This window comes from Asparagus officinalis, chromosome 7 (assembly GCF_001876935.1).
Source record: "Asparagus officinalis chromosome 7, Aspof.V1, whole genome shotgun sequence".
Classification (NCBI taxonomy): Eukaryota; Viridiplantae; Streptophyta; class Magnoliopsida; order Asparagales; family Asparagaceae; genus Asparagus; species Asparagus officinalis.
Window position 1 is genome coordinate 27,417,085 of NC_033800.1, and position 17,894 is coordinate 27,434,978.

At 36.1% G+C, this 17,894-nt stretch overlaps 1 protein-coding gene across 4 annotated transcripts; it reads left to right on the plus strand.

Annotated features, from left to right (window-relative positions):
• On the plus strand, positions 7,033-17,417 carry LOC109850636 (serine/arginine-rich splicing factor SR30-like). 4 transcript variants are annotated; one of them, XR_002249480.1, is made up of 16 exons: positions 7,033-7,140; positions 7,874-7,971; positions 10,099-10,164; positions 10,326-10,400; positions 10,492-10,600; positions 10,685-10,731; positions 10,829-10,886; positions 13,065-13,114; positions 13,250-13,306; positions 13,412-13,527; positions 13,596-13,688; positions 16,186-16,355; positions 16,426-16,568; positions 16,646-16,878; positions 16,956-17,021; positions 17,105-17,417. XR_002249480.1 is itself a non-coding variant. In XM_020420690.1 (14 exons), exons 2-14 carry the CDS (start codon positions 7,879-7,881, stop codon positions 17,123-17,125), a joined length of 879 nt encoding a protein of 292 aa, XP_020276279.1. In that variant the 5' UTR covers positions 7,033-7,140; positions 7,874-7,878; the 3' UTR covers positions 17,126-17,417. The 4 variants fall into 4 exon arrangements, 1 of the variants encoding a protein (XP_020276279.1); XR_002249479.1 differs by having other exon boundaries at positions 16,851-16,878; XR_002249481.1 differs by having other exon boundaries at positions 16,304-16,355; positions 16,851-16,878.

Genomic DNA, 17,894 nt, shown 5'->3' on the forward strand with positions numbered 1-17,894 from the left:
AAATTATGAAAGACAAGGGGAATCAGAACGATCATATACCCATCCTAAATAAATATTAAATTTCTCTTAGAGATTCTTATAGCAAAAGATTTTTAGAGTTGATGTGTAGGATAAATTTAATGATAGGTGTAAGGACCATGAATTTTTAATACTAATTAAAATAATTTTCTGATATTAAAATATTTAATTATTATATTTTAAAAGAGTATTTGTATTTTCTCGATTTTCTATAATTTTCTATGATTTAAAAATCTGATTATATATTTATTTAAATGATTTTGATATTTATAAATTTATAGAAATATTTTTATTATTAATTATTCTTGTTTAATTATACAATATGGGTATATTTTGACTATTTCGTATTAACTGTTATATTAGCACAACATGTACGTTTTAATTGTAGATAATTATTCTGTAATTAGTTTAATTTTTAAGTACACGTAATTATTTATTTTAATTATTTTTGGTTGAATTTCCTAACTCTAAACCCTAATATCCTGCATATATATATAATTTCCCCCCTCTCTCTCTTCGTTTTTCATTTTCACGTCGCCTCCCTATTTCTCTCTCTCCTCCATCGTTCTCTCTCTTCCAACTGCACCCAACCCACGTTCTCCTCCTCCGACGCCCCGCACGCCCGCACTCCTCCTCCGCTACCTCTACCACGTCCCCGTCGGCGCGCCTGCTCCCAGCACTCAACCCGAACTGCTGCAACGCCACTCACCGCTATCAACAAGCTGTCATCCAGGGCGCCCTTCTCCTGCCGAGCCGAGCACCTCACCACTGCTGCCTCCCTTGCGCCGCAACCGGCATTGCCTCGGCCGCCATTGGGCCTTACTCCGCGACGGCAGCGACCTACCTCCTCCCCTGTCCTCAGCCTGCCGTTTCCACCTCAGGCCGCCATCCCGCCCCCCCACCCCCCAGCCTCAGGTCACGCTTCCGCTCTTCCCCGCTGCGCCACCTCCTCCACATCCGAACCTGACCGCCGCCTTGGCCTGCAGCCGCCCCTACCCGCCGCCGCTCGCCTCCAGCAACCTACAGCTCGACCTCAGCCGTCGCCTTGGTTATCGACGCCGACGAACTCGCCTCCGGCCTCCTCCCCGATGACCCCCCTGCGCTGCCACACCTCTCGAGTCGTCGTCGCCACGCCAAGCCAGCAGCCCATCGTTCCTACGCGCGCTCAGATCAGATCCATCGTTAGCGTCGATACGTTCGACGAACCCCGAGGCAAGATCCCGCTCTCCTGTTTCGTAGTTTGATTATTTGTATTTATTACGAACCATTTACGTAGTTTAATTGTGACGTATTTATCTGTGTGGGATTGTTTGATGAATAATATTAGATAAATCATGATAATATGATACATAGCATTTTCAGAATATTTATGATGAGTTAAAAGAATTTATTTTGGCAGCGGAATCACTTTTGGATAATTATATTTATTAAAAAGAAATTATCTTGAGAACGGAATCATTTTAGGAAATTTATAATAATTTAAAAGGAATTATCTTGGAAAAGAATCATTTTAGAATAACTATAAATAAATTAACGGAATTTATTTTGGAAAAAGAATTATTTTCTGAATTTCATAGTTGTTGTTCCTGATTTATAATTCTAAATTTGGATTATTCGATATGCTATGATATTATTGCACATGATTAGTTGCATTGATTGTCTATGTTGTGTTGAGAACCCTTAGTAGTTCATGACTTAGTGGCCTCGTGCGTCATGAACAGACTTAGTGACATGTGTGAGTGTGTTGATTGAGTTTAGGTGGTGAACCCGAGTTTTAATGAGGATTATGGTTGATTTAGAAAAACGAGAAGAGTTGGGATGGGGAAGTTAATGTTCATGTGATCGGATAAGGCTGTTGATGTATCTTCCAGGCTCGCTCCCGTGGTTGGTGTCGCCACCGGGGTTGGTTTGTAGGGCTAAAGTGAAGTGTGTACATCACTTTAGTCAGTGAAATCGTTTCGTCACCCGAGTTCTGTTTGAAGTTCGAACCAGGCAGAAAACGGTTTATGTGTAGTCCTCTAGGCCGCATGTGTAGCAGGATTGGATGCACGTAGGGGATTTATGAACAGTCACTTGGAGATGCGCCAGAGCCGGAGGATTCTCAACAAGAGTGCCTTGTAGACGGAGCAGAAGAAGGAGTCGAAGCTTATTCTTTGATGGTTCCAGTTTACTTTGTAGTTCTTTCTTTTTTCATTGATCGATGTATTTTTGTATCTCTCCTATATTCATTTGTTCATTTTTATATAAGGGCATGTTGACCTATATCATTATGTCTCGGATGTTATCTCATTTGCGATATGATATTTTTATTCTGAGTTTGTCTATTATGTTCTTGCTGATTGTGATCGGGGACCTGTGACTTCGCATTGTATTTATTTCCAGACGCTTAGCATATTAGATTGAGAAGACGGGGTTTAGCACTTATCTCTTCTCAGTCTAATACGTCGCGAGCTTGTTCACGTTCTGATTCCCCGGTATTTTGGGAAGCGGGGCGTGACAATAGGTAACCCAAACTAATTCATTGAATGATAGACTTGCTATAAACTCAACTCTTATAAAATTGATATCACATGTGTCTTAAGTTGTGCTTTTGTTTAAGAGTTAGTTTTAGAAAACTCCCCCTCAACTATGGAGAGCATGACAACCCTAACCCCCCCCCACCCCATCGGGGAAAACTATTTAAGACTGAGTAAATCTCTGCCAAGTTTTGTAGATAATCTATCTCAACTTAAAAAATTTTGATTTAACCTCAGTGAACTTTTCTCACTTAAACCTAACCTCTCAAAACTAACATCATAAAATATTATCTATTATGTGATAAGTAATTGACTTGGAAAGACCAAAATATCAATCAATCATAAAAGAATTACATTGGCTTTTGCCAGATAAAAGAGGTGATATAGAGGAAAAAAATTATAAATTGGTTGTGATCCTTTTATTGTCGGTTGATGGTTTCTATTTAACTAAAATTGCTTTCTTCAAGAGGGTATTTTTTCCAAATCATATATCGAAGTAACTATGTTAAGGGGGTTTGTTGATAGAAATGTAAAAGATTAGGGAAGTTTTTATGAGATACGCTATAGTTGAGAGATATTTTCTAAAATTACATCAAAATTGAAAGGGTTATTTATAACACCTCACATAATGAGGGGGTTTTGTCAAATTGAATCAGTTGAGTGGGTTTTTTAAGACAATCCTCATAGTTGAGAGGGTTTTTTAAAAATTAACACTTCTTTTAATATGGCTTATTTATAATTTGACCCTCAAATTTTTAATAATTTAATATTAGTCCTTAAAATTATGAGCAATTTTAAAAATTTGTGGGAATAACATAGAATCATTAGATATTTAAAATCAAGGAACTAATATCTAAATAAACTTTACATATTTGCTCTTATAGGCAATTTATTAAATATTGACCAATATATTGCTATATCGGCCAATATATCGGGTTAAAGACTTTATCTTACTAATATTTTATATTAGTTTCTTTTGTTTGTTGACTTTTTTGATAAATCGACCGTTATAAAAAATATGACCGATATATCCCTTTGAAGATATCGAGAAAATCATGTCATTTTTCAATTTGATTGTGGGCTGGGGTTTGGATCGTGTTTGGGAAATAAAATTAGAACCTGCAAAACCCACAAATGCCACAATTCTCCTCCCAAATCTCTCCACTCTAGGCTCTCCCAAATCTTAAACATATATCTTGATGCAAATTCTTATGTTTAAACTTCATAAATAAGTTAGATTGTATATTACAATGTCATGTTATGTATGAATATTTACTCATATGACACCCTGTCTTACATACATATCCCTAATTTTTGCTACCCGATATCATGGAATTTAGTTTTTCAATATTTATTTGATGCCAAACACTTTGTAGTAATCCTTCAAAAGTCTCTTCTAAAGTTTTCTAAGCGAAGTATATAATTTCAAGAAATAATTCAAAATCTTGAGACTCATTCAAAATATGATGCTTTAATGTTTCAAATAGGAACATATACCATCGTTTATAAATATAAGCTAAGCATCTGGCCTCATATTGTATGATAAATATTATTTGTCAATAGGAACATATACTATCGTTTATAGATAACAAATGTTTCAAATATTTTCTAGGCTTAACTGAACTTAAATACCTTGTAGTTTATCAAATTTATATTTATATACCTCCACTTGTATCTTGCTACACTTTTTTTAAAATTTTAGATAATGTATCTTGATGCGCTTAAATGTCCTAATGTTTTCTAAAATTTAATGATTGTACCTTTTGTCTTGTTACCTAAATATAAGAATGCTCTTTGTAATTTTCCTATATGAGTTTCATGGTATAATTTTAGGAGAATTCTATGTTTTCTATTATTTCCATAACTACTTTATTGACATGCAATTATCTATTAATATATTATTATACATTACTAATAATTAATATGATGTAGAGTTTTATAATAACGTTGGAAGTTCTGAAGACCAAATTATGCAAACTTAAAATTATGTAAACTTAAAGTGACATATAATATAATTAATTAACAATAATAATTAATTAAGTTTAGTTAGTATTAGAATGTAATATCAAAAGAGAATAGGGGTAATATAGTCCTTCGAAAGTTTTTTTCACAACTCCCTCTTTTAAATGGAGTATGATATGATTTAGCTAATAAATCCAACGTTTTATGGGTGGACACGTCTCATAAATTCTACATTAAATTATTTATACTGCATAAATTGTTAAACATCAATGAATTTATAAATTAAAAGCTTGGATAATCAACAACGTATTTCTAAATTTCTAAAAACTCTGTTTGTTGATGGTTATATAAAGGCTGAATAGCACTTATAACCCCTAATGTTTCACCTACTTATCACTCATATACTCTTACTTGTATTTGATAGTGAAAATATACCATAAAGTTAAAAAAGTTGCACTTATATAACCTAATTTTTTGGGGCACTTAAATACCCTAAGGCCCCGTTTGGCAAAGGGTTAATGAAGAGGGGTTAAAGAGAATGATTAATGTACTTAGTCCATTTGATAATCCGAAGGACTAAATTATTAACCTGTTAAATAAGTTTTATTTTAGCCCTTATGATCAGTTTTAGTGTTTGGGAATAACAATAATTTTGACTATTTTCTTTATAATTAGAAGTGTTAACTCTTATTCCATCTAAATAGGAGTATTAGTAAACCCCTCATTTTGAGGGGTTAACTCATTTTAACACCTCTAGAGGGGTTAACTTAACCATTCTATATTTTTTATGTTTGGCAAATTATGGAGGGTTAACTCACTTTAACCCTTATATAGATTTGTTGTGTTTGGCAGGTTAAGAAGGGGTTAAGTCTCCTTAACCCCTCACTTAACCCTTTGCCAAAAAGTACCTAAAGTTTTTATGACTAGCACTTAAATATCTTAAAGTTCTTAAAATTTGCACTTAAAAATCCTTAGTTATGCAAACTTAAGGGTATTTAAGTACAAGTTTTAAAAACTTTAGGGTGTTTAAATACCGGTTTTAAAAACTTTGAGGTACTAAAGTGCAAGTTTTAATAACTTTTGGCCATATAGATGCTATAAAAATAAATAAGTGAGGGCATATATAAGTACAAAATTATAAAAATTTATTGTATTTTCTAGCTATCAAATATAAGTGAGAATATATAAATAAGAAATAGATGAAGCTGTAGGGCTATAAGTGCTATACAGCCTTGTATAAATATGGATGCTTTCATAAAGTGATCGTATGCCTTACTTGGCTACTTGGCGAGAGCAATTCCATTTATTACCATACATATGCGAGATCTCAGAGATTTACAAATAAAACCTGGTAAAGGGGCTGGCAAGCAAAATTTATCTTTGGGATTTTTTTAAAAAAGATATTTTTTGTTAAATAATTAGCAAAATCGACCATTTTGCTAATTATTTAGCAAAATCAGGCTGATCGAAACATACGAGACTAGTAGTCCCGTATGTTCTAAAACCACAACCAAAACATACAAGACTATTAGTCCCGTATGTTTCTGCTTACAAATCACAACCAAAATATCGGCTGCCTGAACTGGAAACGAAGGCCCAAAAGAGATCCTTCACGCAGTCCGAGAGCTCGTAGGACTGATAAAAAGAGTAGTCAGCCAGTCTCCTGGTCCAAGGATGCTCCTTTGGCCGCAACACGAACCTTGCAAGGAAAAGGGAAGAGGCAGCAATCATGGACGGAGGGTACTGTAACATGTGGTACTAAAGAAGAGAGACCTCCGCGATGAAATCGGCGAGGAACTCGAGCTTAGGCGGCCCGCGAGCGACGTTGACGAGGCCGCTCAAGCAGCACATGGGCGTGGGAGCAGTTAGTTTGAAATTAAGGAGGCTCAAGACCTGTGATTCCATCTGAAGAGCCTCCTCCTTGGTGTAATTCTCCTCCATCAGAAGGAGGAGCTTCTGAACCTGAGGAACGTGCCTCTCTTCGTGATTGGATATGATGAGCAAGAAGACGGAGGCGAGGAGCTAGAGCCAGTGGCAGTTGAGGTCCCTGCACGGGAGGCAGCGATCCATGTAATTGACGGCGAGATACAGTGCCTCTGGTGAGTCGACGCAGAGCTCCTCCAAGAGATGAGCGACCCAGTCGACGGTGGAAGCCCTCATATCAGCGGTGATGTCGTTCTGAGCCCACATATTTTAAAATCAGTCCGCCCAAAGCATACGTGACTAGTTGTCCCGTATGTTTTGGTTGTGGTTTTAGAACATACGGTACTACCAGTCCCGTAGGTTTCGAGCATACTATTTTTTAAAATTAAACTCTTTTTGGCATGTTGTTTAAAATCACATTTTGTTAGCCAAAAAGAGGTAGATTTTGCTAAATAATTAGCAAAATTAGTAAAATGGTCGATTTTGCTAGTTATTTAGCATAGAAGGTCCTTTTAAAAAAAATCCCTTTTATCTTTCTAGAATCCTCCTATGCAACGTGTCAGTAAATAACAAGCGACAACATTAACACCGTCATATTACGATCGTGCTACTACGGTCATCGTTATAAACACCTACTATTCTCCGATTCGCTTCTTATCATTTCCAGAAATCGAGGGTTCCTGTTTTCTTCGGTGAAGCCCAATCATCGCCCTTTAAGACGGTAAGCACGCTCGAACCCTGGAAAACCTAGGGAAAAATATCCAAATAATTCGTCAAATTTTTTCTGTAATTTATTGTAGAGTATTGTTCCTTTTGTTTAATCTCTCATAAATTTCTTCTCTAGTGCTCGAAATCAAAGCCCTAGGTTTTGGTTTAGTCCCCCCTCCCCCACACCCCCCCGAATTTGCGTCTAGTTTCGATTTCTTATCCTGTAGTTCTTGCTCAATTTCTATTTTTTTTAAAATTTGTAATTTTCTAATATTTAACTGGAACTATTTTCTTGTTCGATGATGCTATCTTTCTATGATTTGTTATGATATCTAGTTATGCATATTTTCTCCTTTATTAGCAGGTCGCCTTGAGTTTTTAGGTGGTTGAAGGCTGCTTGATTTTCCCAGTTTGTGGTGATTCTTATGAACAATGAGTTCTTTGACTGCATAGCCCCATTTGGGCGCTGTTTAGCGTTCTTTTCATTTCTGCTCTCCATGAAGTTTACTTTTTTAGTTGATATTTTGCTAGTGTCATATCTTCACGGATAAATCTTTCATATTGTTGGCTTAGAGATAATTTAATCGAGATTGAATATAATTCATGTATAGAGGAACCCAAACCCGTGGCGTAGGGCTTTGTTATCATCGTTGTTCTTTGTTGTTGGTTTATAGATATTTGGGGAAGATTATTGCGTCTTTGTGTGTGCTGCCCTCTAAAATAAAATGTTTTGGTTGTGTGTGCAGATAAGATGAGCCGCAGTTCACGTGCCAGTCGAACCATCTATGTTGGCAACCTTCCTGGTGATATTCGGGAGAGGGAGGTGGAAGATCTATTTTATAAGGTAGTCCTTTGGCGCAATATTTAGATGCTTAATTTCACACTCGAAAGCAGGAATCATTATTACTGGGTTTGATATTATCCTGTGTGGAATTTTCCGATTCTGTTTGTGTTCAATTACTGGGGTAAGAATTTAACTATAGTTATCTATACTGTCTATTCTATTATATTAAAAACTTAGTGGGGTTACCAAAATTTTTGAATGACATTTGACATCTCAATAGAAATGCAAGGGCTATATAGGTAATTTTCCCTCCCTTTATTTTATTTTCTCTTTTCTTTTTCTAGAACAATTTAAACCGTAACATGAATATACAATTAGAGCTTACTAATTAAAAATCTATTACAGTATGTGCTTTAAGATATTACAAATATAAAATGATAGGGCTCTTTTCTAAAACAAATTAGTACATATGAATGAATATAAATACAATAATTGAAATTTCCATATGTTTAAATCTAAATATTATCGAAAGTCTATATCTACATACTTGGGTTAAAAATAATTTAATATAATATTTTGATGATAAAATATGAAACATACTCTTCTTATCAACGTTATTTAAAGTGCTCTTTGGTTGATATGTTGAAAATAATCCACCAAATTACTATGCACCCTATTTTCTTTCGTGAAAATCACATTACTAGTGAAAATGAAATACATGTTATGCCAAATTTCAAATAAGGTAACATAAAATACTCATCTCCAATGAAAAAAATATCATAAAAATATTTTATAAAGCTCGATGAATTTTACTGTAACTTCCCTTTTATATAAAAATTTGGGATGGTTAAGTTTTCACATCTGTTGCACGTGCATTATAGTGCTAGTGCTTTATAATTGGCCTTGTGGTTTCCTTTTGTACTATTGATTGAAGTAACATTCAAGAGCAATAGCGTGACTATGAAGCCACCTGATAGAATTGACTCTTTAACTAGCTGTATTCAACTGTAAGGAGGATGTTTATATCTTTTAGAATTTCTAGAAATTTAAATTTAAAATAGTGAAAAATGTGACATCATGTTTAAGACGGCGTCAAGTCATCATGACTATCTCCTGTTATCCAGTGTGCTATCTGTGGTGCATATGTGCCTCAAAATTGAACTTCCATTATAATGTTCACTGTAAAAAATAGTCTATTCAGTTGTACCTGTGAAGCCTCTGCCTTATTCCAAGGTGCCGTCCATCCTTTGCGTATATTCATTTTGATGTGAATGAAAATGCTCTGATTTTATCTTTGCAGACACATGCCAATTGGAATCATTACAATATATTCTCATTACCAAGGTCATTGGTAAATGAGGAACTGTGCTGATTACTCTGAGCTGTCTGATCTTAAACTGCCTTAATGCTTTTAGATGTGTGAAGTGGATTGATACAATTGTTTTAACATTCTATTAAGATCCATCAATTATCCATTTATCTTATAGTGTTTGTAGAGATGTTCCTGTTTTCTAGGACCTGACTATATTATGTTGGGTTGCAAAGTATAGATGTGTGCTGCTGCATTGTTGCGTTGGAATTTGTACTGTTACATTTCCCTTGAACCTCTCTCGATGCCGAAGCAAATTTTGGCAGGATTTTTTAGTTAGATGTTCTCAGCTCACATCATGCAGCGAAGGCATGCATAGCATGCATCAAATCGTGTGTTCTTGACTCTGTGCAAGCTGTGATTGTATCATGCATCTTGTAGACGGTCAAGATAATCTCTTGCTGGTGGTAATGGAGCTACCAAGTCTGCATCTTTTATGCTGCAGCGTTGTGTGTGCGCGTTTTTTATTTTCAGTTTGAAATGCTAACCTGTGCTCCATCAGAATTGCATATCTGGGTTGTTTTTATGGGTGATCTTGTAGTCATCCAGCAATTAATTTATCTATATGCATTTAATGCTTCAAGGATGTCAATAATGGGGCATGCCATTCCCTAAAAATAGTGAATTTGGGGGAAAAACCTTGTGGATTTTACTTATTAATTTAAGGCCCCCTTTCCCTCTCCTGTGGCAGTGCATAATTGATCTTAATTTATTTTATCGGATCAGATCTTTCTTTTCTTGGGGCCTTCTTGGCTACAATTATATTTCTACTTGTTACTGATTGTCATCTTATGCTTTTTTTTTTCTTTGCTGTGCAGTATGGACCCATTATTGATATTGATTTGAAGATTCCCCCTAGACCTCCTGGTTATGCTTTCGTTGAGGTAATACCATTATCGTTTTTCTTGATACTTGATACCTACATACAAGTCTTAAATTTGACCTTTCTGTAAATAGTAGTTAGTACTCAATCTTCACATAAATGCTTCCGGTTGAGCAATGTGATGGCTCACTTCTGTGAGTTTCTTTTTGTTTCATCTTGCAGTTTGAAGATCCAAGGGATGCTGAAGATGCTATTATTGGCCGCGATGGATGTAATTTTGATGGGTATAGGTTACGGGTGGGTATTTTACCTTGATATTTGTTGTTCTAGTTGTGTTTGTCTTCTCAAATTTTATGGTTATTATATAATCTTCCAAACTTATATGAAGGTTGAGCTTGCACATGGTGGGAGAGGACGGTCCTCATCATATGACCGGTATAGCAGTTACAGTAGTGGTGGGGGTCGTGGTGGTGTCTCTAGGCGCTCAGACTACCGTGGTATGTTCTTGCCTAAAAATTTATTACTGTCCCCTGCCTTCTTATCTGGGTAATGATTGAGTTCTCTGATGTTCTGCTATGCAGTCTTGGTCACTGGTTTACCTTCATCAGCTTCATGGCAAGACCTGAAGGTAACCTCTAAAAGTTCCTGGTTTCTTTTGTGGTGCTAAAATTTTTATTCAATATCTATTTCTCTGTTCAAATGCATTAGTTGTTGTTGTCTGATAGGACCACATGCGGCGGGCTGGTGATGTTTGTTTCTCGCAAGTGTTCCGTGATGACAGAGGTGAACGGTTCTCATTTAATTTACTTGAATGATTTTTTGCTTTTCATTCTTGATCATATTAATATGACATATGGACGCCATAAGGTAGAAATATGGTTTGCATATAACTGAAAGATTCACTTTGAAATACTGGATAGTTTGTTTGATGTTCATTGTTATACAAAGTACAAACGAGAATTGATTCTGAAACACTTGAAAAATTAACATGATAAAGTTGGTTTATTTTATGTTTACTGTTATGCAAACAAAACTCAGTTTTTTGGAAACTTGATGCTCGAAAGGTTTTATTTTTTTATTTATTCTTGTTTCTCATAGTTGACCATCTTAAATATGGCATATGGACCCGTAAGAAGCGTTGCCTGGATGCTTCACTTGAAATATGTTTTATGTTTACTATTATACACAAACAGAAAGCTGAGATTGAAGCACTTGAAAAACATGTTAATTAGTTTTATGTCTACTCATGCAAACAAAAGTAAATTCGCAAACTGAATATGTGGAGCTTTGGATTTTATATCACTTTTTGTGATGCACATCCTTCATCTGCATGGGTTCTTCTGTTTGTTCCCCTAACCAGTATAGATCACAGACCAATAATTTTACTCCTGTACGGTTTTGAGAATTCTTTTATACAAGCTTCTTATATTTTTTCTTTTTCTTAGCCTGTATTGTTTCATCTGATAGTGCAATTATCTATACCAAGTTTCTCATCTTCCCTTGCTGTGTAAGGATAATGTTTCTTGCATCGACTCTTGGTTGCATCTTGCGTGAGCTTGAAATTTGGGACAAACAAAGAAGTGTATCCACCTATTATGTAGTTTTCTATGTTTTTTGCGTCTAGGCTATCTGGTCCATAGTTGACATAATTATCGTTCCAACTACAAGAAGGTTGAGAATTGGGGTCAGGTTGAGAGGTGGTTGGGAAGAAATCTTTTCATGCAGCTTTAAATTGTATAAGCGCAGGGATTGATGATATATTTCCCTCTATTGGATGCTATCAATGCATTCATTTCTTTTCGCACCATATTCTGGTCACCGAAGTTGACTATATTGTTTTGGGTGCTTAGATGAGGAGCTTGTTAACAAGATTTGAGTGCAAATTGTTTTTTGTAAAGTGCATGAATGTATTAGCCTTCTTAAGTACTTTGTTGAATTGTTGCAAGTTGGAAATACTTGGGACACCAGGTCTCTTTTCCATTCTGAGCCCAGTCTTTTTCTGTAGTTATTCGCTATTTGTTCTGTTTTCAGTTCCTTGTGATGACAACAGTGTCATGTTCGTACTACCAAAAACCTCATATCAATGCAATTGTTTAATTTAGCAGGTCTGTATATGAAGATTGTTATTAGAGGACTTATGAAAATTGTCATGTTCATACTACCAAAAACCTCATCAATGCAATTGTTTATTTGTAGAATGTCGGATCACATTGTAAGCTCTGTTCGCATTGTCATGGCCTCCATACAGCTCTCATAGGAATGTTCACAACGCCTTCTCCCAAATGAAACACCAAATAAAACTGAAAACAAAATCGAAAGTAATTTAATTCCTTATTATGTAATTAGGATTCCAATTCCTTATATACTTTGGACTTGGATTAGTATTCTTTTATAAATAAAGGTAAACAGGAGGGGAAAATCATCTCTCTTTTCTGTTTCTAATTACTAATTCTACAAAAGTTAAAGCCAAAATAACCTTTATTGCTTTGATTCAAATATGATGCTTCCCAAATAGTACAATGCAAACAATGTTACTTTTAGTTGGGTCTTTATGTAAAATTGACCTGACTACAAGTAGTAATGTAAATTATGTGTTGTGAACTTAAATTGTAAACTTAACTAATATAATATAAAACGTGGAATGTCTATTTTGGAAATTAATTACCAATTGGTAGCTCACACAATTATATCTAAGATCTGAATATCACACGCATGCGGATAGTCCAGTGAGGAGCCATATCTGAATTTTGGTTTCCTTATTGGGGTCTATGATTTGTGTTTTACATGAATCTCATCAGAAGAGCATAGCAATAGTGCGTACTTTTTACGCTTCCCAGTTTTTTTAATTATACGCAGTTCTGTAGCTGACTGAATCATCTGATAATGAAGCCTCTAGTTTCTTACTTCTGAGGAACTGGGCATAGCTAGATTACTCATGACGTAACGTCTGGATGTTTGCAGGGACAACTGGAATTGTTGACTATACAAACTATGACGACATGAAATATGCAGTAAGTGTTTGATCTTTTTTTTGTCAATAATTTGTTTCATCTTCAGCTCTTGTAACTGTTCATAATTTGAATGATTTATTTGGTGGTTGCTTGCATCTCTGATGGTTCCCCTGATGTTGATTCTCCCTGCCGCAGATAAGGAAACTTGATGACTCTGAGTTCCGCAATGCATTTTCACGAGCATATATAAGGGTGGGCCTCTGTTGTTTTAATAGATTAATGTATCGTTTGGCTCAACTTGCATCAACATATATGGAATTTTTTTAGGTAAATTAATTTTCTGAGCTCCTTCTGCAGGTGAAGGAGTATGATTCAAGGAGGAGCTTATCTCGGAGCAGAAGTCCTAGCTACTCGAGGAGCCGTAGCATTAGTCGTGGTCCTAGTTACAGCCGTAGCAGGAGCCGTAGTCAAAGGTTTGGCTTTTGATGTCTTTATATTTTAAACTGCGTGATGGTTTGACTTAGACAAACTTCTTGTGCAGCATTTCACCAAGGGTTAAGGCATCACGGCGTTATTTATCTAGATCTGCATCCCCTCGTTCCCGTTCAGTGTCAAATGGGCTGTCTGTATCAAGGTGCGCATATTCTTGTTTGTTTCTAAGTCAAATATGTGAATCTTGCTGTTTACTGAGTTTTACCCATTGGCTGGTCTCAAATATATCGGTTGTGAATTTCTTTGCCTGTGTTGCTTTTTTTTCTTGTAAGGTGAATTGGAATTAATTTCTTCTACTGCCTTTCCAGTGAATTATTAGAGTAAATAGTCTTTGGTTGAGTCGATAGTAAGCTTATTTTGATATAAAAACTGTTATAATTTATCAACCTTTTGAGACCTAAGAACAGTTTGTTGTGAGGGCCATGACATGTGAAGTTATCTTTTCCCGAAGTGGAATGTGTATATTGGTTTAAACTTGGTTTGTGGATGTCTTTGGGATGTTCTAGATTAACCCAAGAATTTCTTTAAAATCAAATTATGACTGGAGACTTGGAAGAGGTTTCACTTTGTCAGGGATATGTGATTTGTCCTTTCGTTATTTTCCCTCTTCAGTTTCCTTTTCTTTCTGTGTTCTCTGGTGAAGTATTTTGCAAGCTAGGAACTGCATTATATGAAATTGCTGAGATGTTGTAACATGCTATTCTTTTAGCAAATTTTGATTGCCTTGAAAGTTTTGGCCTCGTTAAACCTTGTAACCCTGTTCTATATGCCATTCAATAATTCTTTTTCCCTCCATCTATTTCAGGCGGGAAGTTCATTTGTTGGATATTGTTCTTTTTTAGAACTCATGCATAATTGCCAATCACGGTTTTACGGATTAAAAAAAAGAGGAAGTTATGATCTTATAGAAACTGGAAATCAAATGCCATTGGGCACATCTGCTTTATATTTTCTTGTTTGTGGTTTTTTTTATTAATTTTGACGCCCTTGAGAGTTCTGGCCTCATTAAACCTGATAATCCTGTTCCCGGTGCAGCTCAACAATTTTTTATCCCTCCATCTATTTTAAGCGGAAAGTTTATTCACTGGACACTGTTCTCTTTCAAAACTCTAATGCATAATTCCCGATCCGGTTTACGGATTTAAATTTGGGAAGTTAGGATCTCATAGGAACTCTCTGTTTTGTATTTCCATGTTTTGCGGAATTTTCAAGCTGGTTGCAAATTTTTGAGCTTTTCTTCACAACCATTTGTTTGTCTAACTTCTCTGCCCGTCTCCGTTCCTCATATTTCCATCATGCTTATTCTTTCTTCCCTTGCCCGATCTTTTTAAAATATTATTTGAGTGAAGCTTCTTGAAATATGTTAGTGTTTATCAGAATCAGACCATCAAAGGTATTAATGACCACTCTTTGTATTCATGTGCACAATGTTTGTGTTCTCATCTGTATGTTGGTGAACCGACTTGTTACATATCATAAAGATGCAGGAGTTATATGGTTCCATATTAAGTGAAGGAAACATGTGGAAAATTGTTACAATTCGAGGATCTGAATTTAATAATCTAGTCCATTTAGCTTAGCACATTAAGTACACCCGACTAGTGTCTCAGTAGGGATGTTGCTCAATGTGCGTGACATTGTATTGCATGTATTTGGTGGTCGCGGGCGATGGTGGGAAGGATGTAAATTTTTGCGATGGTGATGCTGGTTCTATGATAGTGCATACGTATTACCTCCCACAGAGTTATCAGGATAAAAAAAGTATTGAACTAGATAAAACATTCAAATTTTAATGCATAAGCTATCATATTAGTGGTTCTATCTATGTAGTCACTGAAAACTACACCCGTAACTTACTCTGACAGTGTACGAACCAAATTTCTACGGTGACCGGAGCTCAAATATGTATCCGAGGTTTAAAACAATAAGAAATGGAAATTTATGAGATGTCCCCTGGTGCTATCCTATATTCTCTATGAATCTGATTTCTGTGGCAGGCAGAAGGCATTTAGGTGAGTTAAGGGCCTTAAGGCTATAGATACACCTTTCAGTGTCAGTGGTGGGTAAAAGGTCTAGTGGTGGTTTTTTGAATGATGAAAAGGTAGACAATTCTTGTTCTCTCCCTTATGGGGAGAAAATTCTCAAGGAACTGCTACTTTCATTCTAGGTCTGTGACCACTGGTATTGCAGGGGTGTGGTTTACCTATAATCGTGATCGCACTGCTGTATGATGAATTCTAACACACGTGTGTGTGCGCGCGCATTGACTGGGCTGGTTTTTTAAGAGGCATTGTCTTCTGAGCGGTGACTCACCTTGAGAGATCCCTCTGTTTAGTTTCTCAAACCAGCTACTATTGTAAGGAGAGAAATTTTCTCTCTCCATGTAAATCTGTGGTCCTTGGTTTCCGCTATGATCCAATTTTGAAATTATTGTTTTCACTATTATCTTTTTCAGCACTGCATGTTTCAGGCAACTTGATTTCTAGATTATTGAGTGATTGGGTATCATGTTTTTTTGCATTTTTTATAAACTAGAATGTCACAAGAAGGCACTTCTATATTTTAACAAGTCAGTTGTGTGAGGGAACGTGTCTCTGTAAACACGTAGAGAGTTACTTCATGATTCCCTTTCTTTGCAGTGTTTTCCAAGCTGACAGTTTTCCTTAGCGCGACTTAAGCGTCTTGCATGAAAAGAACATATCAGGCTGCAGTTTTCTCGTCTTTGCATATTTGAAAGTAATCTTGTTTGTTTTCTAGATAAGGGCCTTTTTGCGGCGTTCAGGGGATTGGATACTGTTATGGTTGTGAGGTATGCTCTCTAATAAATGAGCAGCTTTGAAAAAAAAAAATTATTGATCTTTATATCTTATGATTTATAGCTGACACCCATCGGGAGCGGAGTGGGGAATAAAGGATGGGTTGGCATTTTAGAGCTGGATTATCATGGACTTATTAGTGGGGACTTGGACCGGACAACCAGCCGTAGAATCAAAGCTGAGGAATCTGGATGTGGATTGTTGTGGTATCATCCAAGAAAAATCTCTGATTGGCCTCTTATAAATTTCAATCTCCAAACCGCTTACCGTTTTTTACCAGCAGTTCTCTGCTGTCATTTTCTTTTCTATTGCAATTCTTTTGCAGATGCTTTCCATGTCACAAAAGATTTTATATAAAATTTTTATCCTCTCGTATATGGTAATATTATGTGGAAGAGGACCTTGAGGTTTTTCAGACAATCTTGAATAAAGCTTATTGAAGCCCATGCTATGATTATTGAATTCGACTTGTGGTAACTTTTTTGCAGGTCCAGGTCGAGATCCCCCTATGATTCTGTAAGTTTTACCTGTACTGTTTGTTCTTGGTTCTTGTTGCTCCTGTATTGGCTTATCTAATCATTTACAATCTGCAGCCTCCACGTAAGAAACGAGTGAGCCAAAACCCGGTTTCAAGGAAACGTAGCCCTTCTCCTTACTATGTAAGACATAACATGTCGTCTGTCTGTTTTAAGCACTTGCACTACATATGAATTCTGATATCTTTTCTTTTATTTGTTGACAGTCTGATCGTAGCATGGACTGAATGCCCTCGAATGGTAGCACTCGTATCTGTTGGAGGTTACTAGTTCTTTTGCACTCGTTATTCATGGATGCTGTAAAACTTGTTAAGAGCTTTTAGACTTTATATGAACGGAGTCTAAAGAACTGATATAAAAATTAAACTGGTGGTGGTGATGATATTCTCATGATGTTCTATGTAGGATACTGGTGGTACCCAACATTGCATGATTAAACCATCTGTGTGCGAGCAGCGTTCTCTTGCTGCTTACTGTGTTTGGTTTTATTTTTGTTGTGAAAGTGGGTTGTGTTTTTCACGGGGTATTTTATTGAGTGCTATAAGTTTTGGGCTATTGCTGTGCTTTTCAACGTTCCTTATTGAAGTGTTGGTGCAGCTGAAGGCTTTGAATCCTCGTTCCCGTTTCTGAGAAAACCTGATTCATGGCTTTTGTGCTGCATGCCGCTAGGATGATGTACTTTGTTGGTGCGGCTTGGATGATGTGGGGCTGGAAATGAACCGAATACCATGATATTCATATTCGTATTTGGCTACTTTTCACGAATTCAAAGTCGAACTTGAATGTGTCTAATAGAGAAAGCGCGTTCAAATTTGGTTTGCTAATTAGATGGATATTTGTAAAAATGTTCATGAATATCAATAGCACACTTGTTAAGTGACGAGATCTTTAACCACGAGTTGTTGACCTCGAACTATATATGTTTGAAGAATTTTCTTATTTAATACTTATACCGTTATTCTTAATTGTTATTATAATATTTCAATATAAGAATTA

What these genes read in the sequence shown, in the direction of transcription:
- LOC109850636 (XM_020420690.1), top strand. Translation starts at nt 7,879, where the DNA reads ATGAGCCGCAGTTCACGTGCCAGTCGAACCATCTATGTTGGCAACCTT. An exon ending in AATGGGCTGTCTGTATCAAG is followed by an intron (nt 13,689 to 16,850) that starts GTGCGCATATTC and finishes ACTTTTTTGCAG; the next exon opens with GTCCAGGTCGAGATCCCCCT. An exon ending in GTAGCCCTTCTCCTTACTAT is followed by an intron (nt 17,022 to 17,104) that starts GTAAGACATAAC and finishes ATTTGTTGACAG; the next exon opens with TCTGATCGTAGCATGGACTG.